This window comes from Drosophila takahashii, chromosome 2R (genome assembly GCF_030179915.1).
Source record: "Drosophila takahashii strain IR98-3 E-12201 chromosome 2R, DtakHiC1v2, whole genome shotgun sequence".
Taxonomy (NCBI): domain Eukaryota; kingdom Metazoa; phylum Arthropoda; class Insecta; order Diptera; family Drosophilidae; genus Drosophila; species Drosophila takahashii.
The window spans coordinates 32,561,032-32,578,494 of record NC_091679.1 but is presented as its reverse complement, the minus strand read 5'-3'; the positions used below and the strand labels follow the sequence as shown (position 1 = coordinate 32,578,494).

Below are 17,463 nucleotides of genomic sequence, written 5' to 3'. Positions count from 1 at the left end.
ATTGTTCATTCATTATTGTATTAAATTTGTTAGAAGTCTAAATTAAAACAAAAATCATCACTCTACGTTTACCTAGCCTAATGCTCTTTTTATGCAGCAATAAAAATGTAATAGCTAAGTTTTAGTTGTAGTTAACTGAACATCGTAAAATAAATGAAACTGTAAATTTATCACACACACAAAAGAAACAAAAGCATAATTTAAGAACAAATATATATAAAGAAGATTTATTTGTACAAAATAATGATTTGTCTTTTTATTTGACGGTTTAATATACCTTCCGTGCTATGAAATATTGCAGCGATAACTGCTTTGACTAAAAAATTAAAAAGTATAAGTGTGTTTTCAGTCTAGCAAGATAGTAAAAGCATAGATGATAAAATTTATTCGCAGCCAAGAAGTACAGTTTTTCTTATCGCTAGCTTAGAAAGTGACACAGCGCTAAACCAAAGGTCCAATCACCAAAAAGTAGAAAACTAAATCAAAACAGCAATTAACAAGTTTATGTAAATGAAGTAAGGTATAAAATCTCCTGGCAAGTCCAGCATTTTGGGATCTATGGGATACAAATCCATTTAGGCACCCTTTGTGCCGGTGGGCATTAGATAGCGATTGTAGGTGGCCACATTTTTAACCAAAGCGGCCACGGAGAGCATGCAGACTACTCCGGCGGGCATTAGTTTTCCCGAACGATTCCACCTTGCGCCCATTAATCCGGCCAAGAACAGGGAGGTGCCCAGTTGCAGGAGGGGGCGTGGCGTGTCCTGGGAGTTAAGGTGGGCTCCATAGCCCAGAAGTGCTCCAAAGGCCAGACCGGCACCGAGCGAAGGAATGGAACCTGCAAATGCATGAGGTTGCACAATAGAATGTGGGAACAGATATGATCTAGGGCATCCGAACTCACCCGCCTTCGCGAATCCCACGATTCCTCCGGCGGCCACCGTTGCAGCGTAGACATATCCGAACCAATCCACCGGCATTTCGCTTTATTTTCCTTAAATTACTTGGTAACCTTTGTTTTGGTGGCAATTGTACATATGATATGACCCTTTGGTTATAGCACTATAATCTCCAAATTGAACAGACGAAAATTAAATTATCTGGCATCACTGTTATTTTGTGGCGGTCTTTTCAAACATGGTTCGTTGCATGGCAAAATAAAGATGTAGATCGTTAACACAGATGAGTCGCTCTACAAAACACTTAAATATATTATAATATTAACATGAGCATGAATGATAAAAACATGTTGTAAATAAGTCATAAGAATATTTAGTTTACAGAAAGATAATCAAATTTAATGATTTCTTCAAAAAAACACTATTCTTCATAGTAATTTTAAAGAACTCAATAGATTTGCTTTTTTTACAACAAGGAGTGGTTTATACAAAATCAACTTATCATTAAGGTTGACAAAATCAGAAAGATACAATTTTTGTAGTTATTTGTATATCTAAAATTGTTCGACTTACCAGAGAAACTTAAAGACAGTTGGCATAAAAAATCATTGCCTGTCACACGTAAAGCAGGGGTATTCAATTACATACATAGAACCACATACAGTTACGATTAAAATTATATTCCAGATCACTATAGAACGTCCATGTTATAAAATGGGAATACATATATGGTCACTATAATACCACCCAAAAACTTTTTGAATTTTTTTAATGCAGTTTATTTTATTTTGCCATTTTAATATGTGCTTTGATTTGAAATGGCGATTTTAAAGGACCTTAGAATCGGACCCTGCGTTCACGGGTTCTGATTTGTCGCCTGCGACGACGACTTCCCTGGTTTCCAGTCTGGCGACGCACCTGGTTCTGCTGGCGCTCCCGACGACAACGTCGCAACTGTTTCCTAAGCCTGCGAATCTGGCCTCGCATTCTGGTCGCCTCTTCCTCGGTGACGGAGGACGACGAGCTACTGTCACTAGGAGTGGGGGACGTACTGGGCGAAGTGGACGGTGTGGAAGGACTTGGCGAAGCTGGAGTTGTTGGGGACGTCGACGGTGAGGTGCTTGGAGTGCTAGGAGAAGTCGGAGTGGTTGGAGAGGTGCTTGGAGAGGTGCTTGGAGTGGTTGGAGAAGTGGGCGAAGTTGGAGAAGTAGATGGATCGGTTGGAGTGCTTGGCGAAGCCGGAGTCGATCCTGCGGCGTAGGCAGTCGCAGCAAGGGCCAAAAGGCCGAGGGCGAGGACGAATTGGGAACGCATCTTTAGCTCTGTCTGTCACTTAGTGGAGTACTGTGTATGTTCCGGCTTAAAGTCGAGTTTTTATAGGGGAGATCCCAATTGATCTGGTCTAATTGCTGAATCTGTGTTTGCTCTTCCTCGCCACATGTCAAATATGGCCTGTTGAGGATTCTTTATTTGCTTGCCAAGACAAACAGATTCCATTGTGTATGAGGGGTGAAAAGATGGGGCGATCTTCTTTAAAAGAGCTGAAAGCTAAATATGACTGTGGAAAGTTTCTTTGTATTTATAATTAAACAATAGCGAATTTTTGGATTGGCTGCTACTAACAATGTATTGTTAGCAAGTGTGTAAACACAGGCACCTTAGAAAACAATTAGATGAATAGCTATTGTTTACCCGCTTAAGCTACAAAACCATATTTAAATAACCGCGAGCACTGAGAAAGCTTTCATGAAAGCATGATCTTAAATTCAAGCTTTAATGTAGGCTTCAAATTTTTTTGTGGAGGAGTAAATATCTCAGCTTGTACGTCGCCAAAATTTTCCATTTAAGTTTCCAGTCTCGCCAAATGGTCATTTTTCAAATTTCATAATTTCCATAGTTCATTCAAAAACTGTACTGAATTGAGATTTTCCTTTTTAATTTCGGAACGGAGTCCTGACGTGGTAGTTCTTTTTTTAAATTACTTTAGAGAGCTGTTAAAGGAAAAGTTTAAATTTGTTTAAGTAGTGCTTACAATACAAAAAATCCACATGGAAACCCACTAAAAAGCTATTTATCAAAATTAATATTTTTTAATTTAATATCTTAACTTTTTTTTAAAAAGTTGATAGGTATAGTTGTTATAAAAAGTTAAGATGCTGAAACCCAAAATGTGTATATTTTTGTAACTCTATATTCAAAACCATTTCTTTTCATATCATCATTTTATTTGCTTGTCAATTTAATCGTAATATTTCAGAGAGTCATTTTTCGGTTACTTAACCCCAGCGTTGGCTTCTCCTTTCAGACTCCTCCTTTCTTTCTGCCTCTCTCGATAAATCTCGTGCCGCCTCACCTGGCGTTCTTCCTTGGAGAGGCGTGCTAGATACAGGTGCCAACATTAAGGTTAAGAAATCGAAAAAGGACTTCCGTGAAATCCGCGGTGAAATTGGCAAGCAATTCAAATAAAATGGATATTTGAAATGAAATTTTGGTTGTAGCCCGATTATCTCCACTTTGAACAGACGATAATTAAATTATCTGGTATCACCGTTATTATGTGGCGGTGTTTTCAAACAGGGTTCGTTTCATGGCAAAATATAGTTAACAGCCTTATTTTTGCAATATTTTTGTAGCATAACCGAACGTGATGTTAATCGTTAACATAGAGAAGTAGCTCGACAAAACAGGAATATTTAGTTTACAGGAATATAATCAAATTTAATGATTTCTTCAATAAATTTTGTTTTTTTTACAACATGAAGTGGTTTATACAAAATCAATCATTAAGATTGACAAGATCCGAAAGATAAAATTTTTTGAATTATTTGAATATCCAAAATTGTATGCTCCAGATCACTACAGATAGATAAAGCTCATTCACTATACTTTCGGAGTTGTTATTTTTAGATCAATCGAATAGTACCAGTCAAAAACTTTTTTAGTTTTTTTAATGCAGTTTATTTTATTTTTCCATTTGCTTTTCAATTGCGATTTTAATGAACCTTCAGATCTCTAGAATCGGCCCCAGCGTTCACGGAATCTGCGCTGGAATTGTCGCCTGGGACGACGATTTCTAAGTCTCCAATTTTGGCGACGGTCCTGGCGCTCCCAGCGCTGCACGCGATTCAACCGCCTCCTAAGCCTGTTAATCTGGCCTTCCAATTTGGCCACCTCCTCCTCGGTGGCATAGTTGTCACTAGGAGTGGGGGGCGCACTGGGCGGAGAGGACGGCGTGGAAGGACTCGGCGAAGGTGGAGTCGTTGGTGACGTCGGCGGCGAGGTGCTTGGAGTGCTGGGAGAAGTCGGAGTGCTTGGAGAGGTAGGCGTAGTTGGAGAGGTGGGCGAGGTCGGAGAAGTCGGCGAGGTTGGAGTGGATGGATCGGTTGGTGGGGTGGCACCCGGAGTCGATCCTGCGGCGTAGGCAGTCGCAGCAAGGGCCAAAAGACCGAGGGCGAGGGCGAGGACGAATTGATAACGCATCTTTAGCTCTGTCTGTCACTGAATGGAGTACTGTGTATATTTTGGCTTAAAGTCGAGTTTTTATAGGAGAGATTCCATTTGATCTGGTCTAATTGCTGAATCTGTATTTGCTCTTTACGCCACATGACAAATATGGCTTGTGGAGGATTCTTTATTTGCTTGCCAAGACAAACTAATTTCTTGCTGTATGCGGGGTGAAGAGATGAGGTGATCTTCTTAAAAACAGCTAAAGGCTAAATAGAATTGTGGAAAGTTTCCATGTTTTTTTAATGAAACTATAGCGAATTTTTGGATTAGCTGCTACTTATAATGTATTGATAGCAAGTGTGTAAACACAGGCACCTTGGATATTAATTACATGAGTAGTTATTGTTTATCCGCATCAAACAAAAATATATCGCCCTAACAGTAAACCATATTTATCCACCGCGAACATTGAAGCTTTTTCAGTGAAGATAAAGCTTTTGTGGTAGAAGAATAATTAAATGGCATTATAAAAATTCAAGCTTGAATGTAGGCTTCATCTTTTTTGGCATATTCCCAAAAAACACAAGAAAAAACGCCATAGTCGAGTGCCTCGACCATTAAATACCCGTTATTCCGCTAAACAACTTTAACATAAATATGGCTTCTTTTATGTTTTTTGCGCGCCCTATTTCAAATAATTCAGATTTTGCATTAACATATTGGGAATTATAGTGGCCAGAGGGTGTCATAAAAAGCAAATAGTTAAGTTAATCACGAGTTTGTCGTGATTTCACACAGTAGGTTTTTTAAAGATAACAGTGGCGTAGCCTTAAAATTGTGGGGGGAGATTTGTAATAGACATACTAACCCCTTGAAAATATAATTTTTCGATGTTCGGCGCCTACGGCTAACCAAATTGAAAGGTAAATTTTTACGAATGTGTTACATATTTATGTAAAATGGGATTTAAAAATACTTGTTACTTTTCACGTTCTTACGGAAAAAATTCTATAAATTCCATCCTTCCACGTACAATGGTCTTATTTATCTTAAAAATTCTCTTAGCCACTGTAAAATTTTCACCGGACATCGGGACATTCGAGGCGACAACATCTTGCGGGGCACCCCGCTTTTATAGTTTCCGAGATATCAGAGTTCATCCGGGCAGACAGATAGACTGACGGACATGGCTAGATCGACTCGGCTAATTATCGTGATCAAGAATATATGTGTATACGGTATAGGGTCTGTGCAACACTTTTCCAAATATCTTGCGTATTCCGTGTATATTTTCTTGAGCACATTGAAATTTGTTGTTATTAAAGTACAAATGTTTAAAAACATATTAATAAGGCTATCTACTCCACATTTATTAAAGAAGATTTAATTTTTTCTGATGGCATTTGCCTCAAACAAATATGTAGGATTGGTTGCTGGATCTTGAGACTTCAACAGAAGGTATAGCAATATTACTGTATGTGTTGCTCGTGTTTCAAAGCTGCACATCTTCGTGTAAAAAATTAATTTGTAAGGAATTTTAATTAATTTACAAAATGTAGATACCAATGCTATTTTAAAGCCAAACAAACCACAAAAGATAATAAAGACTTGACTTTTTTCAGTGTAAAATTTATTTTTCTGTTCTAAAACCAGAGAGGACAATACAGTTTCCTTTCATAAAACCATTCTATTGCATTTTCTTAAAAATGTTATCGACAAATTTCCGAAAGTCCTTTTTCGATTACTTAACCCCGACGTTGGCGCCTCTTTCCAGCACGCTTCTCCTGGCGCCTTTCCTTAATCTCCTGACGCCTTGCCCGTCGAGCCCGTCGTGCGGCTTGACGCCTCAGCCTCTGGAGCTTGTGAATCCTTTTCTTCAGTTTTTTCTCTTCCTCGGTGGTGTCGGAGGACGAGGAAGAGGAGTCGTCACTGTCACTGGGAGTGGAGGAGCTACTGCTTGTATCGGTTGAACTGGACGAAGGAGTTGATGTAGCCGGAGTGGTCGTGGAGTTCGAAGTGGAGGCAGGTGTGGTTGTGGTCGAATTGGAGGTTGTGGAGTTTGTTGTTGTGGAATTTGAGGTGGATGAATCGGAAGGTGTGGTTGTGGCAGCAGCGGCATAAGCAGCCACCGCAAGAGCCACAATACCAAAGAAGACCAGGAAGAATTGGATTCGCATCTTGAGCTCTGTCTATCTCTCACTGTACTGAAGTACTGTGCAGACTCCGGCCTGAATTTGAGTATTTATAGGGAAAATGCTAGGTGTTTTGGTCCAACACCTGAATCTGTGCCTGTTCTAAATCTTGGTGTAAATAATATGTCGCACGTGGCGCAGTAGGGTATTTGTTTAAGAAGTCTGGAAATGGCTATGGAAAGTTACTTTCTACATATATTTAGATATTTTAGCATTGGAGTATATTTAGATTTGTTTGCGCTAGTCTAATTTACCAAATGTGCAAACAATGTGTTTTATTATTTGCTATTAAGTAACTCTTAACCAAGCAAAACAGAAGGATTGTTTTAAGAGTTCATAATGACATGACGTTTTCGCCTAAAATACCAATACACATTTATAAAGATATTTGTAATTTGGTCAAAACACAAATCAACTTACAAGGAATGACATTTTTTTTTGAAGATAAGAAGTGGCTTAATAAGTAGGAAATATATTTATGCTGTTGAGGCTCTAAAACTTTTCGCCATATCGATCTCCCAATGAAATTATATGTAAGACATTCGAAGTCATACCATGTATTTTGTAACGAATTGTAATCTATAATTAAGCTGTCACTTTAAGCTTGAGGAAACGCAATTGCTTTTTGTACATATGTATGCACGCTAGACTAACACAAAAAAAAAAAACAAAAAATGGTCCATTGTGTTAATTAACTTTTAGAAACTTTCCACAACCATTTTTAGACTTGTTTAAGAACTGGCGTACTAGGCCACGTGCCGCATATTCTTTACACTTAAATTTAGAACAGGCAGAGATTCAGATATTGTCGTGGTGCACTTAAGTTTTCCCCTATAAATACTCGAATTCAGTCCAGAGTCTGCACAGTACTTCAGTACAGTGAGAGATAGACAGAGCTTAAGATGCGAATCCAATTCTTCCTGGTCTTCTGTGGTATTGTGGCTCTTGCGGTGGCTGCTTATGCCGCTGCTGCCACAACCACACCTACCGATTCATCCACCTCAAATTCCACAACAACAAACTCCACAACCTCCAATTCGACCACGACCACACCTTCCTCTACTTCGAACTCCACGACAACTCCGGCTACATCAACCCCTTCGTCCTCCTCAACCGATACAACCAGTAGCTCCTCCACTCCCAGTGACGACTCCTCTACCTCGACGTCCTCCACCTCCGACAACAGCAAGGAAGTGAAGAGGCTTGAGAAAAAGATTCGCAGGCTTCGGAGGCAGAGGCGCCAGGAAGCACGACAGCTACGACGGGCAAAGCGTCAAGAGAGGCAGCAAGAAAAACGCCACGAGAGGCGCCAGCAGAGGCGTTCTGGAAAGAGGCGCAATCGTCGTGGTTAAGTGATCCAAAAGGATCCTCGGAATTCCACATTTAAATTGACAAACAAATTAAATAAAATGGCAATATGAAATGCAAATTGTTTGAATATGGGGTACCCAAAAAAGATCAAAATTAATTTATTCATTTGGATATCCTTGCAGAGGGTATTATAGTTTCAGTCAGAAGTTTGCAACGCAGTAAAGGAGACGTTTTCGACCACATAATGGATATGAATTTTTCCGAGAATATTTAATAGTTTCCGAGATCTCAGCTTTCATCCGGTCGGAAAGACAGGCAAAGGGGCCATGGCTACATCGGCTCCGATAGTGATCCTGATCAAGAATATATATAGTTTAAAGGGTTGGAAACGCGTCCTTCTACCTGTTACACACTTTTGCACGAATACTCAACGAGTAACGGGTACACAGAGAGAATTCTGACGTTCTCATCTGAGTTGAAAATGTTCTTAAAAATATAAATGCCTTTTTTAAGTTCAAAATGTTCTAAATGTGCTTGAATTAAGTTAAATTGGTTCTTAAAATCTAGTTGAGCTTAGAATGTTCTTGAAATAAGAACGAACTGTTATTATTTTAGCACAGGGTTCTTAAATCAAATCGATTTTGTTCTCAAAAACCACAATCCCTCAAAATGTTCTCAGTTTGAGAACAAAAAGGACTAAAGAATGAACAAAAATTAAGTTGCATTTCAACTTAAAGTGATTCGAAACTCTATTCTCTAATTTTTATGGATTTCCTAGAAAGCGTTAGGATGTTTTCGTTTGACACCTAGCACGCATTAGGCCATTTTCCTTTGCTCCAATACGACCTTTCCATTAGATTTGCCCTTTTCGTCTTATTTATAATTCCCAACTGGGTCTAGCCCTTCATGAACCAAGGCCAAGTCAGATATTGAGACTTAAAGACTTTTTTCTGGCTTAGGTCTTTAATAAACTTCCGCACCTTTATAAGGTGTAGGATGATTTTACTTTTGGAAAAGGTAATTGGACAACTACCTTAATATTACATATAAATTACTTTTGATCCTAAATGACTCTTATCTTTAGCTAAAATTAAATTCAAAATGCTATAGAATTGAGAGCCAAATGTTCTGAAAATATAACAAATGAACTTGTTTTTGTATCCATTTGATTTAAAAATGTTCTTGAATTAAGGACGAAATCAACTTGAAAAAATAATGAAATGAACTCAATGTCGGATTATTAGCTAACACCATTTCGTTCTGATGTTGAGAACATTCAACTCGAAATGAGAACATTTGTGCTTACCCGGTTTTTAAGAACGAATGTTCTTGATTTGAGTGCAATGTTCTTAGTTTGTTTTTCTCTGTGTATAAACAGTATTAACTACATGGTGTAGTTATGATGTAGTGTGAGTTAAGTTATGATGGAACCTTAAATAAAAATCTATAGAATTAATAACATTGACTACCGAATTTTGAAGATAACCTTAGTTAAAACATTAAATGTTTATAATTTTTCTACAATGTACATTAGGGCGATCTATTTTTAAATTTTTAAGGTCCTACTCTCACCCGTTTATACGGTGCGCATAATGCTATTCTAATCAATGTGGCATAGATTTAAACAATTCAGTTGATGTTTTGCTCTCTCTTTTTTTTACCAATTATTCCAACGAAATTCATAATTTGACAAGACAAGAAATGGGAGAACGATTTTTTCGTCTAAATTTGAACTGTTATACATGTCGTATGAGTAATTTTAAAGCATACAAAGTAGAGGTCTGCATGAATGCATTTAAACTGACAAATGAATCACTCATTCTTAAAACTTGTATAAGTTTTTCTGTATTCATTACTTTAAATATGAGTGAATGCAGTACTTGTGACTGTATTGCCAAATACTGTACTCACTTTTCCAGACACAGTACAGTTTATTGTGAATACAGTGTTTTTGGTGTACAATAACTTATTGTACAGTGAATGAAGTTTTCCCAAAATTACAAGGCCTACTGAATTTATAAAATTTTAAAGCTTGCTTATTTCTTTGTAATATTGTAATCTATCCACTAGCAGAATAACTTAAAACCTAATGAAAGAGACGAAGTGTCGTTAGTCATAAAATATTGAGGGATTTATTAATACATTAATCGCTATTTAAGACATTTTCATTAATGCTGTCTATATTGGAGTTTAATTATTTTGTTGACCATGTCTTCAGTCGAAGCAATTTTGTAACGCTTTGCGGAAATTCGATTTTTTGCAATAGAAAACAAGCAAAGAAATAATATCGCACTCGGTATTCGTATTATTAGGCAAATCCATTCTCCGATTTAGCTACCGACAACTCTCACACTTTTTTTTCTACTCAGAGTACAGTACTATACAATAGTAATTGAGACGACACTCATAGTATTTTTCAAATTGAGAAGCATACACATAGTACTAAAAAAGTGTTGCAACTCTAAAATAGTGTACTCAGTTAAAATCGGTATTGTGGGTACTCTGTACAATATTGTATGAGTACACTAAATGTGAGTACCGTATACAGCTGTACAGTACTGTAAGTTTTGAAATTAATACATTCATGCAGGCCTTTAATACAAAGCATAACATACATTTTTTGCTTACTTTAATATACCATGTTAAGGGGTGAGAATAGAATTTCCTTTTTTGGACCGCCCTAATGTACATGTTATGATCGGAAACTAAGTATATACTTAAATACAAATATATAGTTTAATGCTCATGCCTACCCCTTAAAAAAAGGATATATTTTTGTCTAGTCTATCTATGGTTGTTGATCCCTCAACAAATCTTCTGGTTTTTGACCATTGTTTGCACACTTGCTAACAATACACTAGCGCAAACAAATCCAAAAATTCAACAATGCTAAATTAGACAAATATATAGAAAGTAACTTTCCATAGTCATTTCCAGACTTCTTAAGCAAATAAACAACCTGGGCCACGTGCCACTTAAAATGATGAAGAACAGGCACAGATTCAAATATTGGAACACATCACATAGGAGTTTTCCTATAAATACTAAACTTCAAGCTGGAGTCTGTACAGTTCTTTAGTACACTAAGCGATAGACAGAGCTAAAGATGCGATTCCAACTAGTCCTCGTCCTCGGTCTTGTGGCCCTCGTGGCGGCTGCTTATGGCACAGCCACCCCAACCGCATCGTCGACTCCCTCGTCGTCTTCAACTCCCTCGTCGTCCTCAACTCCCTCGTCGTCTTCAACTCCCTCGTCGTCCTCAACTCCCTCGACGTCTTCAACTCCCTCGACGTCTTCAACTCCCTCGACGTCCTCGACGTCCTCAACACCTTCGACCACCTCCACCAGTCCTTCCACCACTTCTTCGACTTCACCAACTACCTCAACCACGCCCACTTCGTCTAGTCCAACCAGTGACGACTCGTCTTCCTCGACCTCCGACGACAGCGAGGAGGTGGACAGGCTGAAGGAAAGGATTCGCAAGCTTCGCAGGGAGAGGCGCCAGGAGAGGCGTCGGGAGAGACGCCAGGAGAGGCGGCAGGAGATTCGTCGAGAGAGGCAGCAAGAAAGGCGCCAGGAGAGGCGTTCTGGAAGGAGGCGCCACCGTCGGGGTTAAGTAATCGGAAGAAAACTCTACAAATCCACGAAGAAATTGTCAAGCAAAATAAATAAAATGGTTATAAGAAACAAAAATTTGAGTATGGGGCTACCACAAGTTTGATATTATGGGTTTTAGCAACTTCAATTTCTTTAACATTATTATCTTACAACTTTTTAGAGGGAAGTGAAGAAACCGAATAGTAATAATTAAGTCGTCCGAAACAATAAACTTCATATGAATTATAATTATAATTTATAATTATAATAATCATATAATTTATAATTTCTTGACGTTTTTTTCATATGAAGTTTTTGGTTTTGGACGACTTTTTGCTCTTATTTGGCAATATAAAGATTGCCTTTTAAATATATATTTTCTTTAGTTTAGCTTAGCTTTTATGTGAACTAAAAGAATTTAAAAGGGTGGTCACTGAACCCTCAGTGGAGTTTGCTAGGCGAACGTGTTTATGTGTTGGCCGTTGCACTTCCCTTTTTGATTTCAAAATAGAACGGACAAGTTGACTTAAAACAAGTGAATAATAAATTGAAGATATCACTATGGACGGCAGTCCATGTAGTGACGAAGCGCACCAGGAGAGTGTGCGAAGGCGACTACTATATATACACGAAGAAATGAAAATCTACTGTGATGGTCCGATCATAATGAATAATACACCTATCGAAAGGTATTGCGAAAACTAACAGGATTGCATACCAAGACTTTAAGAAAATCAATTGGCTTGGGAGAGAGAGCGGTGAAAGTGAAAAAGTGAAAATTTCGACATTTGGAGCTGTTGGGGCCGGTGGGGATAAATGCCCCCTCGCAATGTTTTAGTTGTATTCCTTTTGAAAATACCCGTCGAATGAGGGGTCATTTGTCAAAATCCGACACTCCGTTCAAAAGTTATAGCCAAAATAAGATTTTCTTCTGATATCAGCATTTGTGACGAAAAATTATTACACTCGTCATTAAATAGACTTTCTAATCTTTTCTCATTCGTCACGCTGCAATAAGGGGAAAAAGGCTGGAATAGTTTGCTAGGGCGGGCCGAATGAGAAAAGATTAGAAAGTCTATTTAATGACGAGTGTAATAATTTTTCGTCACAAATGCTGATATCAGAACTTTTGTATGTTGAAGGTGCGGTCGTCACTAGTTTTTTACCTCGTTAAGAGGTGTTTTTATTTGATTTAACTTAAAGTAAACCAATAAGTTGTTCTTATTAAATTATGATATTTGGCTGGCCTTTTTACAACATTGGTCTTAGTGTTCTTAATCGAATTTCATAGAAATAAGTTTATCGTTTGAAATGATTCCATCTTAGCTGTGCTCGCAAGAATATTCGTCGAACAAATTCGACTGGGGATTGCCTACTTGAAATACCCGCTTCTCACTGACCCACAAAAAAAATGTGAAGCCTACATTTAAGCATGAATTTATGATTGTGATTCTTTGAATAAAGCTTTTTTAGTGATCAAAAAGCTTCAGTGCTTGCGGTTATATAAATATAGTTTACTGCCAAGAGATATTTTTGTAGCTCAAGCGGATAAACAATAGCTATTCATCTATTTGTTATCCAAGGTGCCTGTGTTTACACACTTGCTAACAACACATTATAAGTAGCAGCCAATCCAAAAATTCGCTATTGTTTCATTAGAAATACAATTCTATTTAGCCTTTAGCTGTTTTAAAGAAGATCGCCTCATCTTTTCACCCCACATAAATCTGTTTGTCTTGGCAAGCAAATAAAGAATTCTCAACAGGCCATATTTGACATGTGGCGAGGAAGAGCAAACACAGATTCAGCAATTAGACCAGATCAATTGGAATCTTCCCTATAAAAACTCGATTTAAAACCAGAACATACACAGTACTCCACTAAGTGACAGACAGAGCTGAAGATGCGTTCCCAATTCGTCCTGGCCTTCGGTCTTTTGGCCCTTGCTGCGACTGCCTACGCTGTAGGATCGACTCCGGGTGCCGCCACACCAACCGATCCATCGACTTCTCCGACCTCGCCAACTTCTCCGACCTCGCCAACCTCTCCAACCACACCAACTTCGCCCACTTCTCCAACCACTCCAAGCACCTCTCCAACCACTCCGACTTCTCCCAGCACTCCAAGCACCTCGCCGTCGACGTCACCAACGACTCCAGCTTCGCCAAGTCCTTCCACACCGTCCACTTCGCCCAGTACGTCCCCCACTTCTAGTGACAGTAGCTCACCCACCAACGCCGAACTGGAGCAGGAGGTGACCAGGATGGAGGGAGAGATGAGCACGCTTAGGAGGCGGATGCGACGTATGCAGCGTCGGGCAAGTCGGCAGCGTCGCCAGAATAGGGTCCAAGCAAATCGTCGTCGCAGGCGACAGAACCAGCGCAACTCTCGTCAACGCAGGGGCTGATTTAAGGATTGGAAGGCCCTTAATACACTCTATTGAAAACTAAGGCACATAAAATGGCTACAATTGTGAAATAAAATGCTTAAAAAATGCAAATCATTGTTACGAAAATTGTGGTCTTGGATTGAACGCTTGAATCAAGTGCACTAATATTCACAAATTAAGATTGAGAGTTTTTTTAATTAACAGATTGGAAATAATCTTATACTGAGATCTCCTTAAAACCGGAAAGAATGCTTGCATTTCAAATAGGAACGTCGTCATTCGAAAATCCAGGTAAAGTACTTGCTGTTTTGACTCTTAGGGCCGCAGCAATTAACTAACAGCAATTAATTAACAATTTAACTAAAATATAAAGTCATGACTCATGACAGCCTTTTGTAGGGGAGTGTAGGGTAATTTGACGAGTAGGGTAATGTGACGAACTCGTCGAATCTCATATATGACGTCACGCCAAAAATTTCAAATAAATGTAGTCGTCTCCCCTTATCGTGTCGACAATGTATTTACAGTAATATTAATAAGAAGTCCCGTAATTTGTTCGTGAGGTAATTTTCGCTAAAAATGTGGTGCGCAAACTAGCAAACCCATTCAATTTACATGTGTTTCAGCAGTGCCAGAGCAAAGATGAGTGGAAAATAAAATCAGGCAAATATATGCACGTATACATGAGATCTTTATCAACAGTTTTTGGTACATCGCGTTTTTTTCTTTTGCGCCGTTTGAGAGTGACACCGTTTTTGCTCCAAGTCTACCTTGTAGGGTATCGTGACGAACTTTTTGTAGGGTATTGTGACGAACTTTTTTTATTCAAGAATTTTAACTGTTATCGTTGATTATTTGTAAAAAAAATATAATAATACCAGATAACATTTACTGCTGCAGTTTTATTGTTGTTTTTAATAGTGACGTCAGTTTATTGAATTTAAAAAAAAATTTACACTTTGACCATTTTTTTTTTGTAAGTTTCGGTATTATCTTATTACTTTTTTCTTTTCCGTATCGAAAATAACCTTTCCGTAAATAATATTTAAAAAAATGTATTTTTTTGTTTGTAAAAAGGATGGTTTACACCAAACGCTGTGGGATTTGGCTACGTTGAAATTTCAAATCCCAATTTTTTTAGAAATATGCTCAGTAAATGTAAGCAACTTTCTGCTTTTACACTTTTAAAAAATATTGATTTTTGGAGAAGTTACATTAAAGAACAAATCGTTCGTCACCTTACCCTACAACTTTTGAAAGTGCAAAAAAAGTAGGGTTCACGCCAAACGCTGTGGGATTTAGCTGCATTAGAATTTCGAATTTCGAATTTTACAGGGATATGCTCAGAAGATGTAAGCAACTTTCTGCGTTTACACTTTTAAAAAATATTGATTTTTACAAAAGTTACATTCAAAAAACGAATCGTTCGTCACCTTACCCTACACTCCCCTAAATATATTTTTTGTCCCCACTGAATTTTACGCACAAAAAAACTTGACCCGCCTGCCAATAGCAATTATTTTAGTTTACCTGGGATAAAAATTAAATATGGATTCTACCGACCCAAAAATCCACCAAAAATCCTATTTTCCATTAATTTTGGCCCTAACGGGCTTCTTTTATTTGCTCTGTATGGCAAATTAAAGATCTGATCTAGTGACTTTAAAATTAAGTGAAAACTGTCCGAGTTCGGTGGTGTCTAAAATATAATTTTTGTCGATCGATTTGTCTAAAGATCAATAATATTGCGTTGCTAATCTGTGACTGAAATCACAACACCCTCTGCACAGTTATAAAGATTTCTTAAGGAATGTCTGAGACACCTTTAAAAAAGATGTATTAACCCGTTCGAATATTGGTACAACTTTTTTGCTTTTATATAAACATTTTATTTTCATTTGTGATCATTAAATTTAAACTTTTGACTTTCGAATACATTTCCGCAGGGCAAATTTCCTTTTCAACCGCGACGGTTGCGCAGGCGCTGGCGTTGCCTCCTTTCGCGACGCTTCTCGCGCTTCTCGCGCCTCTCACGGCGCTTCTCCCGCTGACGCCTGGCCCGCCGCTTGGCGGCCGCCGACTTCTTGCTGGAGTCCGAGGACGACGAGGTGGAGTCGGTGGGAGTGGAGGTCGAAGAGGTGGTGGGCGAGGTGGACGTAGTCGGTGTGGTCGAAGAGGTCGAGGGCGTTGAAGTCGAACTCGAAGGAGTTGAAGTCGAGCTCGAAGGTGTTGAAGTCGAACTCGAAGGAGTTGAAGTCGAACTCGAACTGGAAGGAGTGGAAGTTGACGAGGAAGACGAGGGAGTGGACGTGGACGAGGAAGACGAGGGTGTGGAAGTTGACGAGGAAGACGAAGGATCTGAAGTTGTCGACGAACTCGAAGGAGTTGAAGTTGAGGAGCTCGAATCGGAACCTGAACTTGTGGTACCTGCGGCATAGGCAGCCGCCACGAGAGCCACAAGACCAAAGGCCAGGACGAATTGGGATCGCATCTTAAGATCTTTCTATCGCTGAGTGAACTGAAGAACTATACCTTCTCTGACTTCCATTCCAGTTTTTATAGGGACCAACGCGAATGCTGTGGTCCATATTGACGATTCTGTGTTTGCTCCAAATCATCATATGCCGCACGTGGCTCAGTAGGGGACTCTTTTGAAAAGTCTGCAGATGGCTGTTCAAAATATCTCTGTTTGCTTAATTGACAATAGAGAAATTGTGGATTTGTTAGATCTAGTTTATTCTTAGCAAGTGTGCAAACATATATTTTTTGCTATTGTGTACAATTTGAGCTATTCTTCCAGCGCCTTAGCAGTTAAACTTATTTAAATAACCGCAAAAAACATATGCTTATTTCACCTTTGCGAGATAGCAATGCCTTGAACAAAGAAGGTTTTTTTTGCGAACTCGGTTCAAAGTTAAAGAAGGTTTTCTTATAATAAATATAATAATATTCTTTATACAAATTGGGAATAAGAATAGTTTTCTTATATATTCTTTCTTCTTATTTGTGCCAACCCGTTGCATTGCTAGCCAATTTAAAAAATTGTTTATTGTGGTGTTGTGGATCAAAGATCAACGAAAATGTGATTACGTGATATATATTGCCAGCCCCTAAGTGTATCACAAAAATGAGGCCTAACAAACAGGGAAACCAATGACATTGTCATATTGTCATTGACATAAAATATTCAATAATTATATATAAAAACATACGTATGTTCCAACAAGAGATAACACATTGATAGACGGAATTGCCTAGATCGGCTCGGTTACTGATCTTGATAAAGGGTCGCTGGTACATACTGAACAAAAACCAGAAATGTGTAAAAACCAAAAGGGGGACGCTATAGTCGAGTGCTCCGACTATCGAGTACCCGTTACTCAGTTAATGGAGTGTGAGAGAGATGTGTATTACTAATTACTAACTAATAACTTACTAATCCAAACCAAATTGCATTTACACTTTTACAAAATATGTGGGAATGTGGGTGGCAGGATTTTTTTATGGTTCTTTAACGCGATTTTGGGGGTTAGAGTGGGCATGCCCTGCGAAAAAGAAGTGATCATAATTCTTAACTATTGACTTTCGAACATAACTTAAAAAGAAAAGTATTAGACTAATACTTGAA

General features: G+C 38.5%; 8 protein-coding genes across 8 annotated transcripts; 3 read left to right on the top strand and 5 right to left on the bottom strand.

The window, feature by feature from the left end:
- Window positions 1-338: 338 nt before the first annotated feature.
- LOC108061406 (transmembrane protein 14 homolog) lies at window positions 339-1,060 on the bottom strand. The gene is made up of 2 exons (XM_017147544.3): window positions 905-1,060; window positions 339-838 (listed from the first exon to the last, which is right to left on the bottom strand). The coding sequence occupies exons 1-2, from the start codon at window positions 978-980 to the stop codon at window positions 576-578; spliced, it is 339 nt and encodes a 112-aa protein (XP_017003033.2). The 5' UTR covers window positions 981-1,060; the 3' UTR covers window positions 339-575.
- A 676-nt stretch (window positions 1,061-1,736) lies between these two features.
- Window positions 1,737-2,252, bottom strand: LOC108061385 (uncharacterized). Its single transcript, XM_017147508.3, has one exon. The coding sequence runs from the start codon at window positions 2,211-2,213 to the stop codon at window positions 1,737-1,739; it is 477 nt and encodes a 158-aa protein (XP_017002997.2). The 5' UTR covers window positions 2,214-2,252.
- A 1,659-nt stretch (window positions 2,253-3,911) lies between these two features.
- LOC108061390 (uncharacterized) lies at window positions 3,912-4,379 on the bottom strand. Its single transcript, XM_017147513.3, has one exon. The coding sequence runs from the start codon at window positions 4,377-4,379 to the stop codon at window positions 3,912-3,914; it is 468 nt and encodes a 155-aa protein (XP_017003002.2).
- Window positions 4,380-6,091: 1,712 nt separating this feature from the next.
- Window positions 6,092-6,523, bottom strand: LOC108061364 (zinc finger CCHC domain-containing protein 10-like). Its single transcript, XM_017147481.3, has one exon. The coding sequence runs from the start codon at window positions 6,521-6,523 to the stop codon at window positions 6,092-6,094; it is 432 nt and encodes a 143-aa protein (XP_017002970.3).
- Window positions 6,524-7,440: 917 nt separating this feature from the next.
- On the top strand, window positions 7,441-7,890 carry LOC108061363 (zinc finger CCHC domain-containing protein 10-like). The gene has a single exon (XM_017147480.3). The coding sequence runs from the start codon at window positions 7,441-7,443 to the stop codon at window positions 7,888-7,890; it is 450 nt and encodes a 149-aa protein (XP_017002969.3).
- Window positions 7,891-10,912: 3,022 nt separating this feature from the next.
- On the top strand, window positions 10,913-11,513 carry LOC138912749 (osteocalcin 2-like). Its single transcript, XM_070214043.1, has one exon. The coding sequence runs from the start codon at window positions 10,956-10,958 to the stop codon at window positions 11,463-11,465; it is 510 nt and encodes a 169-aa protein (XP_070070144.1). The 5' UTR covers window positions 10,913-10,955; the 3' UTR covers window positions 11,466-11,513.
- A 1,808-nt stretch (window positions 11,514-13,321) lies between these two features.
- Window positions 13,322-13,853, top strand: LOC108061386 (uncharacterized). The gene has a single exon (XM_017147509.3). It carries the CDS (start codon window positions 13,350-13,352, stop codon window positions 13,851-13,853), a length of 504 nt encoding a protein of 167 aa, XP_017002998.2. The 5' UTR covers window positions 13,322-13,349.
- Window positions 13,854-15,795: 1,942 nt separating this feature from the next.
- Window positions 15,796-16,326, bottom strand: LOC108061392 (uncharacterized). The gene has a single exon (XM_017147516.3). The coding sequence runs from the start codon at window positions 16,324-16,326 to the stop codon at window positions 15,796-15,798; it is 531 nt and encodes a 176-aa protein (XP_017003005.2).
- Window positions 16,327-17,463: the final 1,137 nt, after the last annotated feature.

What these genes read in the sequence shown, in the direction of transcription:
- LOC108061406 (XM_017147544.3), bottom strand. Translation starts at nt 980, where the DNA reads ATGCCGGTGGATTGGTTCGGATATGTCTACGCTGCAACGGTGGCCGCC. An exon ending in CGTGGGATTCGCGAAGGCGG is followed by an intron (nt 839 to 904) that starts GTGAGTTCGGAT and finishes ATGCATTTGCAG; the next exon opens with GTTCCATTCCTTCGCTCGGT.
- LOC108061385 (XM_017147508.3), bottom strand. Translation starts at nt 2,213, where the DNA reads ATGCGTTCCCAATTCGTCCTCGCCCTCGGCCTTTTGGCCCTTGCTGCG.
- LOC108061390 (XM_017147513.3), bottom strand. Translation starts at nt 4,379, where the DNA reads ATGCGTTATCAATTCGTCCTCGCCCTCGCCCTCGGTCTTTTGGCCCTT.
- LOC108061364 (XM_017147481.3), bottom strand. Translation starts at nt 6,523, where the DNA reads ATGCGAATCCAATTCTTCCTGGTCTTCTTTGGTATTGTGGCTCTTGCG.
- LOC108061363 (XM_017147480.3), top strand. Translation starts at nt 7,441, where the DNA reads ATGCGAATCCAATTCTTCCTGGTCTTCTGTGGTATTGTGGCTCTTGCG.
- LOC138912749 (XM_070214043.1), top strand. Translation starts at nt 10,956, where the DNA reads ATGCGATTCCAACTAGTCCTCGTCCTCGGTCTTGTGGCCCTCGTGGCG.
- LOC108061386 (XM_017147509.3), top strand. Translation starts at nt 13,350, where the DNA reads ATGCGTTCCCAATTCGTCCTGGCCTTCGGTCTTTTGGCCCTTGCTGCG.
- LOC108061392 (XM_017147516.3), bottom strand. Translation starts at nt 16,326, where the DNA reads ATGCGATCCCAATTCGTCCTGGCCTTTGGTCTTGTGGCTCTCGTGGCG.